This window comes from Pongo pygmaeus, chromosome 9, assembly GCF_028885625.2.
Source record: "Pongo pygmaeus isolate AG05252 chromosome 9, NHGRI_mPonPyg2-v2.0_pri, whole genome shotgun sequence".
NCBI lineage: Eukaryota > Metazoa > Chordata > Mammalia > Primates > Hominidae > Pongo > Pongo pygmaeus.
Genome location: NC_072382.2, coordinates 125620743 through 125642492, shown reverse-complemented (window position 1 = coordinate 125642492; position 21750 = coordinate 125620743). Strand labels below are relative to the sequence as shown.

Sequence of the window (21750 nt, the reverse complement as noted above, 5' to 3'; positions counted from 1 at the left end):
CATGTAGCATGTAGAACATGCTAGCTCCAAACAAAAACCAAATACTTGAAGTCATACAGAAGGAACAACAATTTCAAATGCTGGGTAATGAATAAACTGAATGACCTAATATTTCAATTTTCTGCATTCAAGTAGATAACGCTGAATGCAATTAACAACCTGTGCACTTCCAATTAGCCATCCTTATATAGTTTGTGCTCAAATATTTTATCATAAAGCAATAAACCAACTTTTTCTTCAGATGACTTACTTGACATATGATGGGCTGATGGTCTATGCTACAGTCCTAAATAAAAGATTCTAAATGATTAAATGGGTTATGAATTGAGGGAAACCCAGCATTACATTAACAACTCAAAAGAATCTCAGAGCAAAGATATTGTGAATATCTTGTCCGGTAGGAGGCTTGTATTTTCATTTTGTATCGGATCGCTTTTGAATAGCAAGAATTCTTAATTTTAAAATATTTGAATTCCCTAGTATTATCTCTTACTGTTAAGATTTCTTTAGCATTGCTGAGAAATCATCCCTACAGAATTTCAGAAATATACTTCTTTATACGTCTTTAAATGTTTAAGTTTAGGTTTTATATTTAAATCTCTAGTCTAATCCTAGTTGATACTTTGTAACAAGGAGAAATCTCCTATTTCTATGGATTGGCTAATCTGAAATTTTTGGAGAATGCCAGGAATAGTTTTCATAAAATTACAGACTCTCAAAAACTTACAGGCTGTCTACTCCACTATTCCAATACAGTATTTAACCCATCACTAAAATATCACTGTTGACCTTGCTATTGCTGTTGTTACATTTTTGTTTTTACAGCCTCTTCCCTTAGGATTGGAACAGTCATAACCTTTGATTCATAATGCATTCTGATCTTTCTTCCAATTATGACCCTTTTTTATTTTACTGTTTGTTTTTAATAGTGAAATAAACATCTACCACCTGCCCAAGAATAAGAACATTATAAATGAATTACAACTACCTATGTGTTCTTTCTCCATCCTCACCTCCTGCTCCCTCATAGCCATATATATGGAAATATAGTATTGATATATATGGAAAATATAATTTTTATATATATTATGTTTTCCACATTTTCTGAAAATTTCTTCTTTTGCCACTGATTTGCCGTACACATAAATTATATATCAAAGTCCTCTATATTCCATGGGTCTGTTTTATGGGGTTACGGGGTTTCTATTTTCTGGTCAACTTTCCAATCCTTGCACAAATGTGACATATTCTGAAAGAAAATTACTTTCTTACTGATAAGCAATAGTGTAATTCCTCTCTTCAATACATTGTTGATTAAATGAGCAACAGTGGTTATGCTTATCTTATTCCTGATTTTCAATTCTTCAAATGTTTCCTCATTTGGAATAATAATTTATGTAATTTTGGATAAATATTTTATACAAAATTAAATAAGTTTATTTCTATTTCTTTCTATTTCTATAATGACTATGTGTTTAAACCTATTAAATACTTTTTCTGTCCATTGAGATGACAAAGTGGTTTGTCCTTGAACCTGTGAATGTGAAAGAATATTTACAAAAATTTAATACTCAACCATTCTTTCATCCCTGGGATAAGCTTATAGACACTACTGATTTTGGCTTACTTATCCTCTTTTGTTTTTTTCATTTACCAGTTTATTATAAAGGACATTACAAAGGATACAGATGAAGAGATGTGTAGGGTGAGGTATGGGGTAAGGGGCATGCCCTCCCTGGGTGTGCCACCATCCAAAAACCTCCACGTGTTCAGCTCTCCAGAAGCTCTCCAAACCTTGTCCTCTTGGGTTTTTTGGAGGTTTCACTATGTAAGCATGATTGATTAAACCATTGGTCATTGGTGATCAACTTTACCTTCAGCCTCTCTACCATCCCCAGATGTTGGGGGTGGAGCTGAAAGTCCCAACCCTCTAATCATGCCTTGGTCTTTCCAGTGATCATCCCCACCTGTAACAAGGGTTATGAGACTTATCAGCCAGGAACTGTGGACAAAAAACAATATATATCATCATAATATCACAGTCCACTCGCTGGTTTTCAAACACAGATGTTTTCTATCCAAATAATACGCAACTCGAAAGATACTGCCACATTACTAGAATCCCATTCAATCATTAATAACTAGTCCAGCACATCATACCATATGAATATCTCACAGGGTGAGGCAACTCAGGTTTGCAAGCTTCTTTTCAATCTTCTCAGTTTCCAAAATCAGGAATGGTTTCAGCAAGCACAGCTTCACCCTTTCATGCATCTGGAATAATTGAGCTAAGAGACAATGTCATTTCTTGCTCTAAGAGTGTTTTGAGTTGTTAATGTAATGTTGGAGTTCCCTCAATTCATAGCCCATTTATTCATTTCTTTACTCTCAGCTACTATTTCCCCTTCTCTCCATTAGTACTCAAACTTTTTCACCTTTTGAAGGGACATCAGAATCACCACTATGCTGGTCTAGATTGCAGGCAGCAATACTAGTCTAGCAAATACCGCCCCCTCAGTCCACTCCCATTTAGATAATGTTACATAGGTGCAGAACTAGTGAGCTATTTTTACCATCAGGCAATATAGCTGCATTCACTCAGCCTCAATTTTGCTAGATAGGGTGAAAGCACAACCCATCCCCATTGGGCTCCTATTTAAAAACATAGCGATAGTTTCTTGCTTAGAAATTATTCCTGCTTCCAGCACTTGTAGTTGCAACCCTAGTCCTAGGATCATTGCATTAGGTAGGGGAGAAAAGAAAAAAAAAGGTTTTTTTGCAGTGATTTGGAGAAGAAAGAAAAAATTACAGTTGTTATACTAGGGTACTCCTCCCTTGGTAAGAATTGCCTAGTCATATCAGCATCCTCCCCACTGCCACTTCCCCAGATCAACAAGAAAAACAGAAAAATCTAATGGGGACACTCCTTTAGCTGCGCTCTTATTGAGTGTGAACACACACTCATGAAGGTGTGAAAGCCAGCCCTTCATGCTTTCATCCTCCCCTGTTTTAGATAACCAATGTTTTAGTTGCTCCTTATGCTTCTCTATTAAACTATCAGTCTAAGTCTAAGGAGGGTATCTTTCAGCCCATTGCTGGATAGTATGGATTGCATGGTATGTTCCCTGGTGTGAAGGAATGACAGTCAGCCATCCAAATCCATGCAATATCTCCCGTTCTGGTTTCTTTACGGCATTCTGAGCATCTGCATCTTTCACTGGGAAAGCAAAACCCACTCCAGAGTCAGTGTCTATTCCTGCCAAGACCTATTTGTAGCCCCTCAGGACTACCAGCATCAGTCTCCATTGCCACCTATGTTCAGGGCCTTTGTTCAGCTATGGGGCAAGGAATCTGACAGAACAAGAGCTGCTGAGATTGCAGATGACAGTTCCAAGGTGAACGGACATCATCCTGTTTGGAAGTCTGCTACTCTGACCAAAGAAGGTAAAAACAAATCAGCTTGGTGGGCTGAATTGCTTGCTGTTTTCTCAACAGAGATGAAAGAATTGAACAATAATAGAAGCCCCAGTGGTTTGGGTTTTTACTGACCCATGGGCAGTGACCAATGGCCCGGCCATACTCTCATGCAAGAAGGCAATGGAAACCTGGCCTATTAAAGGTATGGCCATGTGGAGCATGGCCCTGTGGAAATTTGAGGGGGTGCATTAAAGCTGCATGTGTTCTGCTGTCTAAAGCTCCAATTTGTTTATTCTTTATGTAGGATATTTGCATGTATACATGAATAAAATAGGCCTGTAATTTTCCTTTCCATATTTATCTGATTATAATCTTAATGTTATTATTGGCTTCATAGAATGAATTGCAAAGTATCTCCCGTTTCTTAAAATTTTCTGAGTTTTCATCACATTGCAACTAGTTGTTCCATGAAAGTCCCATAGAGGTCACCTGAAAAATTATGTGGACCTTCTTTGTAAGAAGATTTTAATTACTTATTCAATTCCTATAAGAGTTTTAAGACTACTAAGGTCTTTTTATTTTTTCCTCAGTTAGTTGTGTTAAGAACAAGTCTATTTCTTGTCAGTTTTCAAATGATACAGCCTATAGTTAGTGACATAGTCTCATTAACTCTTTAATGTTTGCCTTATTTTCTGTATTCATTCTTGATATAATATCATTTTACCTTCTCTTTCTTCTTCCTTGTCTGTTAATGAATCTCACCAGGATTTAGTCTTTTCAGATAATTAATTTTGGCTTTATTAATCAGATTGGATTTTTTTTGTTTTTCATTTTATTGATTTCTGCTTTAATCTTTATCAGCTTTCTTCTACATGTTTTGTGTATTATTTCTAAATCTTCTTAAGCTTTTCTAATTGTCAACTTTTGTTCTTTTATAAAAGTTTTTTTCCTTGATGTAGCCAACAAGGTCTCAGTGTGGCCTAATATTTGTTGTAGATTAAGAGAAGCCTTCAGATTATGATACGTCAGTCAGTCCTGATACAGGAATGTTCATATAGTTTGGATGTTCCCCCTCCAAATCTATTAGTTCACACAAGAACTGGTTGTTTTAAAAATACTAGCGCCTCCTCCTCTCCCTTTTGTTCCCTCTGTCTCCATGTGACACTTCTGCTCCCCCTTTGCCTTCTGCCATGACTGGAAGCTTCCTGAGGCTTCCCCAGAAGCCAACTAGATGCTGGAGCCATGACTTGTACAGTCTGCAGAATGGTGAGCCAAATAAACCTCTTTGCCTTATAAGTTACCCAGCTGCAGGTATTCCTTCACAGCGAGGCAAAATGGACTAAATAAAAATGGTAATAGAATTTGTTTGATTGCTTCTCTTCCCTCCACAAAGTATGATGTGATGTTATATGCTAGGATAGCCAATGAAGGGTTAAAATATGATTGAAATAACTTGGGGAATTTTCAGTTTATTATATACTTCAGTTAGCTTGGATGGTTTCGTATCTAAGAAGGAAATAGAGAAGAAATATATGTTTAACAGAAATCAAAAAGTAAGAGTTTAAAGGAACCATAGAGTTGTGTAATTTTTTTTAATCCAACCTGTTAATCATATAGATGAGAACTGAGACCAAATGAGATCATTTGGTTTGCCCCAGGCCACAGTCACAGACAGGATTAGGACCCTTCTCCTCTGGAATGTCCTCCCTATTCTAGATTTAGCAAGATCATAGAAAATTTGAAGGGTATCTTAAACTGTTCTAATTTCCTTTGTTTGTTTTTTTGCCCCTCCAGTGGAAAGGGCCATACGAAACCAGACAATAGTAACTGAATTCACCCGGTCTCCCTTCCTGCTGTCCAGGAGCTTCAGATTTGGCTATGTGTCATTCTCTGGCTGGTTCATATGCTCACCATAACAGGAAACCTTTTCGTCATTTTCTTAATGTGGACAGATAATTGTCTCCAAACCCCAGTGGACTTGTTCCTTAGAAGAAAGTCATATCCTTCTCTGGCTGCATCACCCAAATATATTTCTACTTCTTTCTGGGGACAGTGGAGTTTATCCCCTTGGCAGTGATATCCTTCAACCACTGCATGGCAACCTGTGACCCCCATGCTGCACCATCATTGCAAACAGCAGGGCCTGCCTCCTGCTGGCTCTGGGATGCTGGATGGGAATCTTCCTGGCTGTGTTGTGCCTGACTATTGTGGTGTCCAGGTTGCCAGACTGTACTGAAAAAATTAGTCCCTTCTTCTGTGACATTGCCCCTTTACTGCAGGTGGCCTGTATTGATACTCATTTCATTGAGATGATAAGCTTCCTTTTATCATCTCTTATGGTCCTGAACTTGCTGGTGCTCAACGCCACATCCTATGCCTACATCATTTCTCCCTCCTGCGCATCCCCTCAGCCCAAGGATGTCAGGAGGCCTTTTCCACCTGTGCTTCACACATCACCATCATCTTTATTACCTGCTGAAACTCCATCTCCACGTATGTGAGGCCTAACCAGAGGTATTAGCTGGATTTTGACAAAGTGACAGCTGTCCTCACTATAGTAGTGACTTCTTTTCTGAATCCCTGCATTTATAGCTTGAGAAATGAAAAGGTAAAGAAAGTATGAAGGGAGTCAATTTGCACAATAGTGTCACCACATTCCAAAGGAACATGACACTAAGCAACTTCAGGACATCTAAGCTATGCTGCCTCTGTATGGCACCTTGTTCATGTGAACAGTGGCACGGAAGTGAGGCTGAGCCTCAGATTATGCATGCAGAATGAATAAGCATCACACATCACTAACAGTGAAGTATTATAACCTTGATATGAAAGCCAGGGAAAAAAAAGTAAAGATTCTATGTCCTCATTGTCTTTGAAATATTCTTCATGTAGTAATATGGAATGGCAGAAAAACTCCAGACCCTGAGTTATAAGAGCTAATGTCTAATATTTGTTTAGCCACTAAATGTCCATAGAGTTAGATTAGTTATATTATATCTCTAAGCTTTTGCTTGCTCATCTCTAAAATGATGGCAGGAATTTCTGCTGTTTATCTTACATGACACTTGTGGCTCTTAAATGAGATCATTCATATAAAGTAACAACATGTCATCACATGTAGACATTGGAAGAGTGAAAAATAATGAGCTTTCACTAGCCTGAAATGCTTCCTTTTAAATAATCTTGACTATGTTGAGGCAAAATACTTAATTCTCCTAGCCAATATGGCAAAGAGACAAGTTTAAAAGATTGATTAATGAAAAGACTATACCATCCTATGCTGTTTCTAGGGAAAAGGTCTATCCTGCACACAAGTCAGGTATACACCTGCTGTGGCATTGGGAGCCTCAGATTAGCTTTATCTTTACCTAGTTCCATTAAACATTTTATTTGGTTCCTAATGTCCTTTGTTCTGACTCAAGCTTCACCAAATACCTATGTACCTAATTTGTTTTCCCATATACTTTTTCTATTTGGAGGAAATATTCTGGCAAAAGCAAAAGTTGTGTAGCTGTCTAGCACTATCTTTGTTATTGTAAATTAATTTCTATTTTGATCAATGTGAGCCATCTCTAAATGTAGTTTCTATACACTGTGATCACAAATAGAAATGTGATTAATTTATCGACATAGTATGACTTTAAAGACTATATTTGGAAAGCAGGATCACCTTTTAAGTCTATTATTGTTTCCTGTAACTATGTATATAGCTCTTTTCTTCAAATTTTTATGCTCTGTTTAGGCTTTATTAGTTAGAAAGGGCAATGATGCAGTGTAACTAGGAAAGGGTAGGATGCAGAAGGCTGTTAAGAAGCAAGGTTAGAAATAGGAATGTCACCATGGATGTTGATACTGTTGCTAAGTATCCTAGAGAATCAGAGAGCTTGGTTTGCGTCAAAGAGGGGTGAGATGTTCAACAACTAAGCATAACCTTAACAACTGAAACAGGATTCAATATAAAGAAGGAAACATCACTTTGCCACTGTAAAAAGAATTATGATAATGTATAAGAAAAAAGTAGCCCCTAACACCCAGAACTGCTCTAAGGTTCAAAGATAGGCCCTAATATTAGTATAAACTGATCTGATGATCACAGCTACGTTTTTCTCTCATTGCACATTAACAAGCTCACCAAACATCCATTTCAGACAAGATCGTCATGTGGCACAAAATATCAAACATCACCTTTTCTCGCCAAATGAATGACTGCTGTCTCTTTACCAATTATACATTTATCTCACTCTGTCTGCCCTAACTATAGATAAGGTATTTTGATATACTCAATAATAGAATTGCCCCATTTTTCTAACAATGCTTAATCCAGAGCAAGCCCCTACTTTTTTAGATACTTCCCGAAAGTACCAGAGCCCAAATCCTGTAGCTGGTACACCCTCTTATTTAAATATTCTATGGTTCCCCATGGTGTGGGCTCTTCTCATGGTGATGATTAATTAAACCCTACTTGTTTAACTATAGGTATGTTGCTGGTAGTCTTTGGCATAAGAACACTGACATGTAGAGAAACATAAGGCTCTGATAAAAGGCAAACAAACCTTAAAGCCTCTGAATCTAGAGAACCCCAAAAGTAAGAAAAAGTGTTTGAAAATACAGAACGGTGTAAAAATAGTACCATGAAAAGAACTGAGAGTCTACCTCTGGCTCTGCATCACCTGGTGAGTTTGACAATCCCTAATGAGAATGAATCAGTGATTAAATAAAACCACATCGTATAATTCAGATTATATTAATTATGTCTTTGTATGACTAAAGTGTATGTAAAGTTGTGTTTTGGTTACTCACAACACTGTTTTTATCTTCTTAGTTATAAATAATACTTACGTTGCTAAATCCCTAGGTTAAAGAACTCTACTGAGGTCTTGTTCATGAAAACACCTACCCCTAAGTGAACACAGCAGATATCTTTTTCTGCATTTGGTGCCAGAAGCCTATGAGAGCCTCAATTATACTAATACCTGTAACCCAGGTAGAAAAGAGAATAGTCCTCTGATAAAGAATTGCAGATAATTCTGTCTGTGTAACACTTTGTAATTGGACAAATCTTATTTTGATTATTTCTTACTCAAATTTTATTTTGATTTATAATTTTCCTTGGAATGCTATTTCCTTATGCTCCAAGGTCCCCACCAAACACCCAAAGAGATCAATTTGAGTTCTTTTATGGATACGATGTAGTACAACAGTCTTCATTTATTAGATTTTTTCATGACATTTTGTGACAGTTGGAAGATATTACATTACCTAAAGCCTTGTTATTTACAAAATCAGTGACCATATGACGTTTTAAGTGTCTTCTTTTATGTTTGTTCCTCATTACTCACCATTCTCATCACTGGTTTAAGAGAGAGCTGACTGTCAGAAGACTACCCCAAGTCTGTGGGAGAACAGTTCTTTAAACACAAGTTTCTGTCCTATAGACTAAAATGCAAAGCCCAAATTACCTATGTAAGTGTTTTTTTTTCCTATTCATGCACATCATGTTAAAATCCCAATAAAGATAAGATTCAAGCTTCAGTATCTGATTTCAGTCACACACTTAAAAATGTCTAGCATGGTCTTATTTGCTTTGAATAGACCCATATCCCAATCAGTTTGTACAGTGGTGGTCTGGATTGGAGGTGAAGTTACGTTCAAGCGCAAAGAGGAAGGTGCTTTCACTTGGATACAACAAAAGGCCTATAGGCCTATAGGTAAATATGTAACTAAATACTTAGAAAAGGAATTTTCAAAACCTCTTCATTCATTCATAATTAAATTGCACTTCAAAATTTCTCATAGGCTGAAATGAAATACTCCAAATAGTTAACATAGATTAATTTGAGTAATACAATGGCTGGCATTTTTCCATCACTCTACTTTTCTACATTTCCTACATTTTCAGTACCCAGAATGCATACACTTAAATTTTTTTAATTAAATGAGAATTTTGTTATGAAGAGGTCAAATTTATTTTACCACTAATGCACAGGAAACTAACAAGGGACTCTCATATTTGGTTAAATAGGATATTCTCTTATTCTATCTGTTTTAAACTCTCAAGGTTCATGTTCTTTAATGTAGTGTCCATTTTGTGAGTAGAAATAAATATCTAAAACTTCCTGCTTTTTAAAAACTCATTTTTTTGTCTTCTAGTTGTAAGTAAATGTCCTAAGGGACTGTTTTTTTTTTTTTTTTTCTTTAAGTTCAAAGTTTGGAAATTAATCCTGAGGGAAATGTACTGAGCCAAAGTGAACTGATTGCAACTTTTACTGGTTTTGAATTATCTCCACTGGCAGCAAGTTAGTAATGAAGTTCCCAAGTGGTAACAGCAACAAAATAATGCAGTATTTAATCTGGGAGTCTAGATCCCATAACCAACATAAATAAGCCACAGCTTTGGGGCAGAATTAAAATTATTCGTACAAAAGTCATAGACTAACCCATCAACAAAGGATGATTATCATGAGATCCAAGGTCCCACCACTTTCAAAAGTGATGATTCTGACAACTTTTGAAAGAATGTATTATTTGTGAATATTTATGAAGCACCACAACTTGATATACTTTGGGGCCATGTGCAAAGTAGAACATCAAAAGAGAAACTGAAAGTGACATGAGCAAGAAGGTAAATTAGGAAGTACCAGCCCTCATCTCCCCATGGAAACACTGATTAACATTCACATATGGGACAAAATACTTTCATGAGATCCCAGAACTCAGTTAAGAAATTGCTGCACTCTAGACGAACAAATAACCAAAAACAGCTGCATTGAAACAGGTAAGAAGAGCAGTTTCACTTTATCCACAACAGTCCCTGACCCCAAACTAGCACAGCTCAATGCCCTGAGAGAGCTCCTCATCATGTGATTCCTCCCTCAGGACCAAGAGGGAGTGAAGCATGCATCCAATGTGCCCAGCAGTTAGGGAAGCTTCCCGAGATACCTGTTTCCCTCACTTCCCCCAAAGCATTGAGAGGACTTAGAATGATAAGGTAAGAACAAAAATGATTAAATCAGTAATCAAAAACCTCCCAACAAAAAAAACACACCCCCCCAAAAAAAGGGCCCACGATCAGATGCCTTCATGGATGAATTCTACTAAATACTTACAGAATAATTAATACCAATTATATGATTTGGCTCTGCGTCCCCACCCAAATCTCATCTTGAATTGTAATAATCCCCATGAGTCAAGGGTGGGGCCAGATGGAGATAACTGAATCATGGGGACAGTTTCCTCCATACTGTTCTCATGATAGTGAGTAAGTCTGATGGTTTTATAAATGGGAGTTCCCCTGCACAAGCTCTCTTGCCTGCCACCACGTAAGATGTGCCTTTCTCCCCCTTTGTCTTCTGCCATGATTATGAGGCCTCCCCAGCCATGTGAAACTGTGAGTCCATTAAACCTCTTTTTCTTTATAAATTACCCCATCTCGGGTATGTCTTTATTAGCAGCATGAGAACAGACCAATACAACCAATTATTCTCAAACTCTTCCAAAAAACTGAAGAGGAAGGAACACCTTCAAACTCATTGTATGAGGCCAGCCAAACAGAGACATGATAAAACAAACAGAGACACTACAAGAGACAAAGCCAAAGAGAAACACTGCAAGAAAAGAAAACTATAGGCCAAATATCCCTTATGAACACAGATGCAGACTTGTTTGTGTGGTTGCTTCATAGTGTCACTGGTCTGTGTACTTCACTGTGTTGTGTAGTGGCTGGTAACAATTTTTCCTTTCCATATTTACTGCTTCCTTCAGGAGTTCTTGCCAGGCAGGCCTAGTGGTGACTAATTCCCTCAGCATTTGCTTGTCTGTAAAGGATCTTATTTCTCCTTCACTTATGAAGCTTAGTTTGGCCGGATATGAAATTCTGGGCTGGAAATTCTTATCTTTAAAAATGCTGAATATTGGCCCCCAATCTCTTCTGGCTTGTAGGGTTTCTGCTGAGAGATCCTCTGTTAGTCTGATGAGTTTCCCTTTGTAGCTGACCTGGTCTTTCTCCCTGGCTGCCCTTAACAGTTTTTCTTTCATTTTGACCTTGGAGAATCTGATGATCATGTGACTTGGGGTTGATCTTCTCATGGACTCTCTTACTGGGGTTCTCTGGATTTCCTGAATTTGAATGTTGGCCTGTCTTGCTAGATTGGGGAAGTTCTCCTGGATGATATCCTGAAGTATGTTTTCCAATTTGGTTTCATTCTCTTTGTCTATTTCAGATACCCCAATCAGTTGTAGGTTTGGTCTTTTTACATAGTCTCAAATTTCTCAGAGGTTTTGTTTGTTGCTTTTCATTCTTTTTTCTCTATTCCTGTCAGCCTGTCTTATTTCAGAAAGATAGTCTTCAAACTCTGAGATTCTTTCCTCCACTTGGTCTATTCTGCTACTGATAGTTGTGATTGCATTGTAAATTTCTCATGTTGTGTTTTCCAGCTCCATCAGGTCAGTTACGCTCTTGTCTAAACTAGCTATTCTGGTTATCAGCCTCCTGTATTTTGTAATCATGATTCTTAGCTTCTTTGCGTTGGGTTACAACATGCTCCTTTAGGTCAGTGAAGTTCACTATTACCCACTTTTCGAAGCCTACTTCTGCCAAGTCATCCATCTCAGCCTCAGCCCAATTCTGTGCCCTTGCTGGAGAGGCGTTGCAGTCATTTGAAGAAAACGCACTCTGACTTTTTGAGTTTTCAGCATTTTGCATTAATTCTTTCTCATCTTTGTAGGCTTATCTACCTCTGATCTTTGAGGTTGCTAACCTTTGAATGGGGTTTTTGTAAGGTCTTTTGTTGCTGTTGTTGATATTGTAGTTGTCTTCTGTTTGTTTTTAACAGGCCACTCGACTATAGGGCTGCTGCGGTTTGCTGGGGGTCCACTCCAGACCCCACTCTCCTTGGCCTCTCCTGCATCTGTAGGAGGCAGCTGGGGTCCCCCACTGGAAGATCTCACCCAGTCAGGAGGGACAGGATCAAGAATCCACCCCATGAAGAAGTCTGGCTGCTTCTTGGTAGAGCAAACATGTTGTGCTGGGTCGGGAGAAGCCTCTTTCATGAATATGGGACTGCCCATATTCTCCTCAGCCAGCAGAACAAAATGGCTGAGTTTACGGAACTGCAGAGATGGTGGTTGCTCCTCCCCTTGGGAGTTCCCTCCTAAGGAGAGGTTAGATCTCTGTCTGCAGAGCTGAGGACCCACCCAGTGAGGAGAAGTGGGTCGGGGTCCCGGTTAAAGAAGTAGTCTGGCTAAAGAAGCAGTCTGTCCACGATCTGGTAAGGCAGCTATACTGCGCCCCGGGGTCCTTTCCTTTTCTGTGCCCCTGGCAGGCTGGGATGGCTGAGTCTACAGAACCACAGATATGGTGGTCATCCCTCCTACCAGGAACTCCCTGCCAGGGAGAGATCGGAGTTCTGTCTGTGGAACAAAGGACCCACCCAGTAAGGAGGACTGTGTCAGGGCCCAGGTTAAAGAAGCAGTCTGGCCACGATCTGGCAAGGCCATTGTGCTGCACCGTGGGGGCCCCTATTCGTCTGGACTGTATGCATTCTCCACAGCCAGAAAGCTGGAATGGCTGTTTCCCTCTGAACCATAAAGATGGTGGCCATCCTTCCCTCCAGGAACAAGGTCTTGTCTCCAGCTGACTTAACCCTCTGCCCTTGGCTGGCCAGATTCTAACCCAGTGGGTCTTAACCCATGAGGTGCTGTGGAAGTGGGGCCTACAGAACGATGCTGCTTGACTCCCTGTATTCAGCCTCCTTCCTAGGGATGTGTATAGAAGGATTTTCCACCTTGGCAGTATCTCTGGCCCGAGCATGCAAAACTCCTGGGTCTCTATGTGTGTGTAAGTGGCTATTTTGCCAGGACTCTGCCCAGCTTTGTGTAACAAACCCAAGGCCCTTGTGACGTGGGCTCATGAGGGGATCTTCTGCTCCACAGGTTGCAAAGACCTGTGGGAGAAGCGTGACTTCCCGGGTGAGTCACACAAACACCCACCACCTCCCCTGGCTGGGGATGAGGGTTTCTTTGGCTCCAAGCTTCTCCTGGGTGGGCCCTCACTGCACCCCCCACCTCCAACCTGCTTCTCCCCACTCTCTGTGGATCTTAACTGCTTGCCTATTCATTCCTAATATGATAACCTGGATATTTCAATTGAAGGTATTGTATTCACTCGCCCCTTTTCATTCCTCTCCATGAGTGCCATGGACCACAGCTACATATAACTGGCCATTTTGTCCCCAACCCAAAATGTCTTAACGCAACTCAGCATCAACTCAAAAGTCCAAAGTCTTCAATTTAATCTGAGAGTCAAGGACACGTTTCTTCCACCTATGAACATGTAAAATCAAAACAAGTTATTTACTCTAAAGATACAATGGTGGTAAAAGCAATGTGTAGACATTTCCCATTTAAATAGAGAGAAATTGGCCAAAAGAAAGAGGCAAATGGGGGGAGGAGCCAAGATGGCCGAATAGGAACAGCTCCGGTCTACAGCTCCCAGCGCGAGCGATGCAGAAGACGGGCGATTTCTGCATTTCCATCTGAGGTACCGTGTTCATCTCACTAGGGAGTGCCAGACAGTGGGCGCAGGTCAGTGGGTGAGTGCACCGTGCGCCAGCCAAAGCAGGGGCGAGGCATTGCCTTACTCGGGAAGCGCAAGGGGTCAGGGAGTTCCCTTTCCAGGGGTGACAGTCGGCACCTGGAAAATCGGGCCACTCCAACCCGAATACTGTGCTTTTCCGACGGGCTTAGGAAACGGTGCCCCAGGAGAGTATAGCCCGCACCTGGCTCAGAGGGTCCTACGCCCACGGAGTCTCGCTGATTGCTAGCACAGCAGTCTGAGATCAAACAGCAAGTCGGCAGCGAGGCTGGGGGAGGGGCGCCCGCCATTGCACAGGCTCGCTTAGGTAAACAAAGCAGCCTGGAAGCTTGAACTGGGTGGAGCCCACCACAGCTCAAGGAGGCCTGCCTGCCTCTGTAGGCTCCACCTCTGGGGGCAGGGCACAGACAAACAAAAAGACAGCAGTAACCTCTGCAGACTTAAATGTCCCTGTCCGACAGCTTTGAGGAGAGCAGTGGTTCTCCCAGCACGCAACTGGAGATCTGAGAACGGGCAGACTGCCTCCTCAAGTGGGTCCCTGACCCCTGACCCCCGAGCAGCCTAACTGGGAGGCACCCCCCAGCAGGGGCAGACTGATACCTCACACGGCCGGCCAGGTACTCCAACAGACCTGCAGCTGAGGGTCCTGTCTGTTAGAAGGAAAACTAACAGAAAGGACATCCACACCAAAAACCCATCTGTACATCACCATCATCAAAGACCAAAAGTAGATAAAACCACAGAGATGGGGAAAAAACAGAGCAGAAAAACTGGAAACTCTAAAAAGCAGAGTACCTCTCCTCCTCCAAAGGAATGCAATTCCTCACCAGCAACGGAACAAAGCTGGACGGAGAATGACTTTGACGAGCTGAGAGAAGAAGGCTTCAGACGATCAAATTACTCCGAGCTACGGGAGGATATTCAAACCAAAGGCAAAGAAGTTGAAAACTTTGAAAAAAATTTAGAAGAATGTATAACTAGAATAACCAATACAGAGAAGTGCTTAAAGGAGCTGATGGAGCTGAAAACCAAGGCTCGAGAACTACGTGAAGAATGCAGAAGCCTCAGGAGCCGATGCAATCAAATGGAAGAAAGGGTATCAGCCCTGGAAGATGAAATGAATGAAATGAAGCGAGAAGGGAAGTTTAGAAAAAAAAGAATAAAAAGAAATGAGCAAAGCCTCCAAGAAATGTAGGACTATGTGAAAAGACCAAATCTACGTCTGATTGGTGTACCTGAAAGTGACGGGGAGAATGGAAACAAGTTGGAAAACACTCTGCAGGATATTATCCAGGAGAACTTCCCCAATCTAGCAAGGCAGGCCAACATTCAGATTCAGGAAATACAGAGAACGCCACAAAGATACTCCTCGAGAAGAGCAACTCCAAGACACATCATTGTCAGATTCACCAAAGTTGAAATGAAGGAAAAAATGTTAAGGGCAGCCAGAGAGAAAGGTCGGGTTACCATCAAAGGGAAGCCCATCAGACTAACAGCGGATCTCTCGGCAGAAACCCTACAAGCCAGAAGAGAGTGGGGGCCAATATTCAACATTCTTAAAGAAAAGAATTTTCAACCCAGAATTTCATATCCTGCCAAACTAAGCTTCATAAGTGAAGGAGAAATAAAATACTTTACAGACAAGCAAATGCTGACAGATTTTGTCACCACCAGGCCTGCCCTAAAAGAGTTCCTGAAGGAAGCGCTAAATATGGAAAGGCACAACAGGTACCAGCCACTGCAAAATCATACCGAAATGTAAAGACCATCGAGACTAGGAAGAGACTGCATCAACTAATGAGCAAAATAACCAGCTAACATCATAATGACAGGATCAAATTCACACATAACAATATTAACTTTAAATGTAAATGGACTAAATGCTCCAATTAAAAGACACAGACTGGCAAATTGGATAAAGACTCAAGACCCATCAGTGTGCTGTATTCAGGAAACCCATCTCACGTGCAGAGACACAAATAGGCTCAAAATAAAAGGATGGAGGAAGATCTACCAAGCAAATGGAAAACAAAAAGAGGCGGGGGTTGCAATCCTAGTCTCTGATAAAACAGACTTTAAACCAACAAAGATCAAAAGAGACAAAGAAGGCCATTACATAATGGTAAAGGGATTAATTCAACAAGAAGAGCTAACTATCCTAAATATATATGCACCCAATACAGGAGCACCCAGATTCATAAAGCAAGTCCTGAGTGACCTACAAAGAGACTTAGACTCCCACACATTAATAATGGGAGACTTTAACACCCCACTGTCAACATTAGACAGATCAACGAAACAGAAAATCAACAAGGATAACCAGGAATTGAACTCAGCTCTGCACCAAGCAGACCTAATAGACATCTACAGAACTCTCCACCCCAAATCAACAGAATATACATTTTTTTCAGCACCACACCACACCTATTCCAAAATTGACCATATACTTGGAAGTAAAGCTCTCCTTAATAAATGTAAAAGAACAGAAATTATAACAAACTATCTCTCAGATCACAGTGCAATGAAGCTAGAACTCAGGATTAAGAATCTCACTCAAAACCGCTCAACTACGTGGAAACTGAACAACCTGCTCCTGAATGACTACTGGGTACATAACGAAATGAAAGCAGAAATAAAGATGTTCTTTGAAACCAACGAGAACCAAGACACAACATACCAGAATCTCTGGGATGCATTCAAAGCAGTGTGTAGAGGGAAATTTATAGCACTAAATGCCCACAAGAGAAAGCAGGAAAGATCCAAAATTGACACCCTAACATCACAATTAAAAGAACTAGAAAAGCAAGAGCAAACACATTCAAAAGCTAGCAGAAGGCAAGAAATAACTAAAATCAGAGCAGAACTGAAGGAAATAGAGACACAAAAAACCCTTCAAAAAATTAATGAATCCAGGAGCTGGTTTTTCGAAAGGATCAACAACATTGATAGACTGCTAGCAAGATTAATAAAGAAAAAAAGAGAGAAGAATCAAATAGATGCAATAAAAAATGATAAAGGGGATATCACCACTGATCCCACAGAAATACAAACTACCATCAGAGAATATTACAAACACCTCTACGCAAATAAACTAGAAAATCTAGAAGAAATGGATAAATTCCTCAACACATACACCCTCCCAAGACTAAACCAGGAAGAAGTTGAATCTCTGAATAGACCAATAACAGGAGCTGAAATTGTGGCAATAATCAATAGCTTACCAACCAAAAAAAGTCCAGGACCAGATGGGTTCACAGCCAAATTCTACCAGAGGTACAAGGAGGAGCTGGTACCATTCCTTCTGCAACTATTCCAATCAATAGAAAAAGAGGGAATCCTCCCTAACTCATTTTATGAGGCCAGCATCATCCTGATACCAAAGCCTGGCAGAGACACAACAAAAAAAGAGAATTTTAGACCAATATCCTTGATGAACATTGATGCAAAAATCCTCAATAAAATACTGGCAAACAGAATCCAGCAGCACATCAAAAAGCTTATCCACCATGATCAAGTGGGCTTCATCCCTGGGATGCAAGGCTGGTTCAATATATGCAAATCAATAAATGTAATCCAGCATATAAACAGAACCAAAGTCAAAAACCACATGATTATCTCAATAGATTCAGAAAAGGCCTTTGACAAAATTCAACAACCCTTCATGCTAAAAACTCTCAATAAATTAGGTATTGATGGGTCGTATCTCAAAATAATAAGAGCTATTTATGACAAACCCACAGCCAATATCATACTGAATGGGCAAAAACTGGAAGCATTCCCTTTGAAAACTGGCACAAGACAGGGATGCCCTCTCTCACCACTTCTATTCAACATAGTGTTGGAAGTTCTGGCCAGGGCAATTAGGCAGGAGAAGGAAATCAAGGGTATTCAATTAGGAAAAGAGGAAGTCAAATTGTCCCTGTTTGCAGATGACATGATAGTATATCTAGAAAACCCCATTGTCTCAGCCCAAAATCTCCTTAAGCTGATAAGCAACTTCAGCAAAGTCTCAGGATACAAAATCAATGTACAAAAATCACAAGCATTCTTATACATCAATAACAGGCAAACAGAGAGCCAAATCATGAGTGAACTCCCATTCACAATTGCTTCAAAGAGAATAAAATACCTAGGAATCCAACTTACAAGGGATGTGAAGGACCTCTTCAAGGAGAACTACAAACCACTGCTCAAGGAAATAAAAGAGGATACAAACAAATGGAAGAACATTCCATGCTCATGGGTAGGAAGAATCAATATCATGAAAATGGCCATCCTTCCCAAGGTAATTTACAGATTCAATGCCATCCCCATCAAGTTACCAATGACTTTCTTCACAGAATTGGAAAAAACTACTTTAAAGTTCATATGGAACCAAAAAAGAGCCCGCATCACCAAGTCAATCCTAAGCCAAAAGAACAAAGCTGGAGGCATCACACTACCTGACTTCAAACTATACTACAAGGCTACAGTAACCAAAACAGCATGGTACTGGTACCAAAACAGAGATATAGGTCAATGGAACAGAACAGAGCCGTCAGAAATAATGCCACATATCTACAACTATCTGATCTTTGACAAACCTGACAAAAACAAGAAATGGGGAAAGGATTCCCTATTTAATAAATGGTGCTGGGAAAACTGGCTAGCCATATGGAGAAAGCTGAAACTGGATCCCTTCCTTACACCTTATACAAAAATCAATTCAAGATGGATTAAAGACTTAAATGTTAGACCTAAAACCATAAAAACCCTAGAAGAAAACCTAGGCATTACCATTTCGGACATAGGCATGGGCAAGGACTTCATGTCTAAAACACCAAAAGCAATGGCAACAAAAGCCAAAATTGACAAATGGGATCTAATTAAACTAAAGAGCTTCTGCACAGCAAAGGAAACTACCATCAGAGTGAACAGACAGCCTACAAAATGGGAGAAAATTTTCGCAACCTACTCATCTGACAAAGGGCTAATATCCAGAATCTACAATGAACTCCAACAAATTTACAAGAAAAAAACAAAAAACCCCATCAAAAAGTGGGCGAAGGACATGAACAGACACTTCTCAAAAGAAGACATTTATGCAGCCAAAAAACACATGAAAAAATGCTCACCATCACTGGCCATCAGAGAAATGCAAATCAAAACCACAATGAGATACCATCTCACACCAGTTAGAATGGCAATCATTAACAAGTCAGGAGACAACAGGTGCTGGAGAGGATGTGGAGAAATAGGAACACTTTTACACTGTTGGTGGGACTGTAAACTAGTTCAACCCTTGTGGAAGTCAGTGTGGCGATTCCTCAGGGATCTAGAACTAGAAATTCCATTTTACCCAGCCATCCCATTACTGGGTATATACCCAAAGGACTATAAATCATGCTGCTATAAAGACACATGCACACGTATGTTTATTGCGGCATTATTCACAATAGCAAAGACTTGGAACCAACCTAAATGTCCAACAATGATAGACTGGATTAAGAAAATGTGGCACATATACACCATGGAATACTATGCAGCCATAAAAAATGATGAGTTCATGTCCTTTGTAGGGACATGGATGAAATTGGAAATCATCATTCTCAGTAAACTATCGCAAGAACAAAAAACCAAACACCACATATTCTCACTCATAGGTGGGAATTGAACAATGAGAACACATGGACACAGGAAGGGGAACATCACACTTCGGGGACTGTTGTGGGGTGGGGGGAGGGGGGAGGGATAGCATTGGGAGATATACCTAATGCTAGATGACGAGTTGGTGGGTGCAGCGCACCAGCATGGCACATGTATACATATGTAACTTACCTGCACGTTGCGCACAGGTACCATAGAGCCTAAAGTATAATAATAATAATAATAATAACAATAATAATAATAATAAAAAGAAAAAAAATTAAAAAAAAAAAAAAAAGAAAGAGGCAACTGGCCCACACAAGTTTGAAACGCAGCAGGCAGACATTAAATCTTAAAGCTCCAGTGTAATCTCCCTTGACTCCATGTCCCACATTCTGGGCACACTGATGTGAGAGGTGCACTCTCAAGGCCTTAGACAGTTCCACCCCTGCATCTTTGCAGAGTGCAGCCCCTGTGGCTGCTCTCACAGGCTGCAGTTAAGTGCTTGCAGCTTTTCCGGGCTCAAGGTGCAAGCTGCCACTAGCTCTACCATTCAGGGGTCTGGAGGGTGATAGCCCCATTCCCACAGGCAGTACCCCAGTGAAGTCTCCATGTGGAGGCTCCAACACCACATTTCCCTTCAGCACTGCTCTAGTAGAGTCTCCGTGCAAGGGCTCCACCTGAAGCAAGCTTCTGCCTGGGCACCCAGGCCTTCCAATATTTCCTCTGAAATCTAGGTGAAAGCTGCCAAGCCTCCTTCACTCCTGCATTCTGTGCAACTGCAGGCTTAACATCATGTGGAAGCCACCAAGGCTTACAGCTTGTGCCCTCTGGAGCTGTGACCTGAGCTGTACCTGGGTCTTATTGAGCCATGACTGAAGGAGGAACAGCCATGATGCAGGGAGTGGTGTCCCAAGGTGGCACTGGGCAGCATCCCAGGCCTTGCCCAGAGTGGGTATGTCCTAAAGGCCTCTAGGCATGTAATGGAAGAGGGATGTTCTAAAGACTTCTGGAATGCCTTTAAGGCTTTTTGCCCATTGTCTTGGCTATTAGTACTTGGCTCCCTTTTAGTCATGCTAATCTTTCTAGCAAGTGGTGGCTCTGCAAGCCACTCGGATTCCTTCTCTACCACACCGCCAGGCTGCAAATGTTCTAAACTTTTGTGTACTGCTTCTCTTTTAAATATGTTATAATTTTAAGTAATTATTTTGTTTGATATCTGATCCCAGGCTGTTATAAGCAGGCAGGCCACATCTTGAATGCTTTGCTGCTTATAAGTTTCTTCTGCCACTCTTAAGTTCAACCTTACACAGAGACCTAGGATATAAATACAATGCAGCCAAGTTCCTTGCTAGGATATAACAGGGTAACCTTTGCTCCAGTTCTCAATAACTTCATGATTTTCATCTCAGACCTTATCAGCTTGGCCTTCGCTGTCCATATTTCTATGAGCAATTTGGTCATAATCACTTAACAAGTCTCTAAGAAGTTGCAAACTTTCCCTTGTCTTGCCATCTTCTTCTGGGACCTCCAAATTCTTCCAATGTCTTCCCATTACTCAATTCTAAAGCCACTCTCACATTTTCAGGTATTTTTATAGCAATTCTCCACTCCTCAGTTCCAATTTTCTGTGTTAGTTCATTTTTGCATTGTCATGAAGACATATCTGTGACAGGATATTTCTGTTTCCACTCATGGTGGAAGGTGAAGAGGAAGCCAGCACATCACATGGTGAGAGCAGAAGCAAGATGGAGGAGGGGTAAGTCTCGGACTATTTAAAATAACCAGATCCCACATGAACAAACCTAACAAGAACTCCCTCATTACCAAGGGGAGGGTGCTAAGCCACTCATGAGGGATCTGCCTCCCTGATCTGATACTTCCCACTGGGCCTCACCTCTGACACTGGGAATCACATTTCAACATGGGATTTGGAGGGGACAGACATGCAAACCAGATTCAAGATAAGTGACTAGAAGCAGCCAGAAGGAACATCTGACACCAAGAGACTGAGACATTGAGAAGACAGGCACACTCTGAGCAGATCTTCAGAGTAAAGGCATTGAGAGTAGACAGAGGGATGACGCAGAGGCTGCGCTGAAGCAGGAGGAAGCTGG

The 21750-nt window shown here is 40.6% G+C and overlaps 1 protein-coding gene across 1 annotated transcript in view; it reads left to right on the top strand.

The window, feature by feature from the left end:
- Positions 1–3161: 3161 nt before the first annotated feature.
- Positions 3162–21750, top strand: part of LOC129008756 (olfactory receptor 6M1-like) — a 29794-nt gene continuing 11205 nt past the window's right edge. Inside the window, 4 exon segments of the mRNA XM_063671665.1 lie at positions 3162–3444; positions 12249–12421; positions 12738–12948; positions 13348–13383. Of these exon segments, the coding sequence (XP_063527735.1) occupies positions 3162–3444; positions 12249–12421; positions 12738–12948; positions 13348–13383 (703 nt within the window).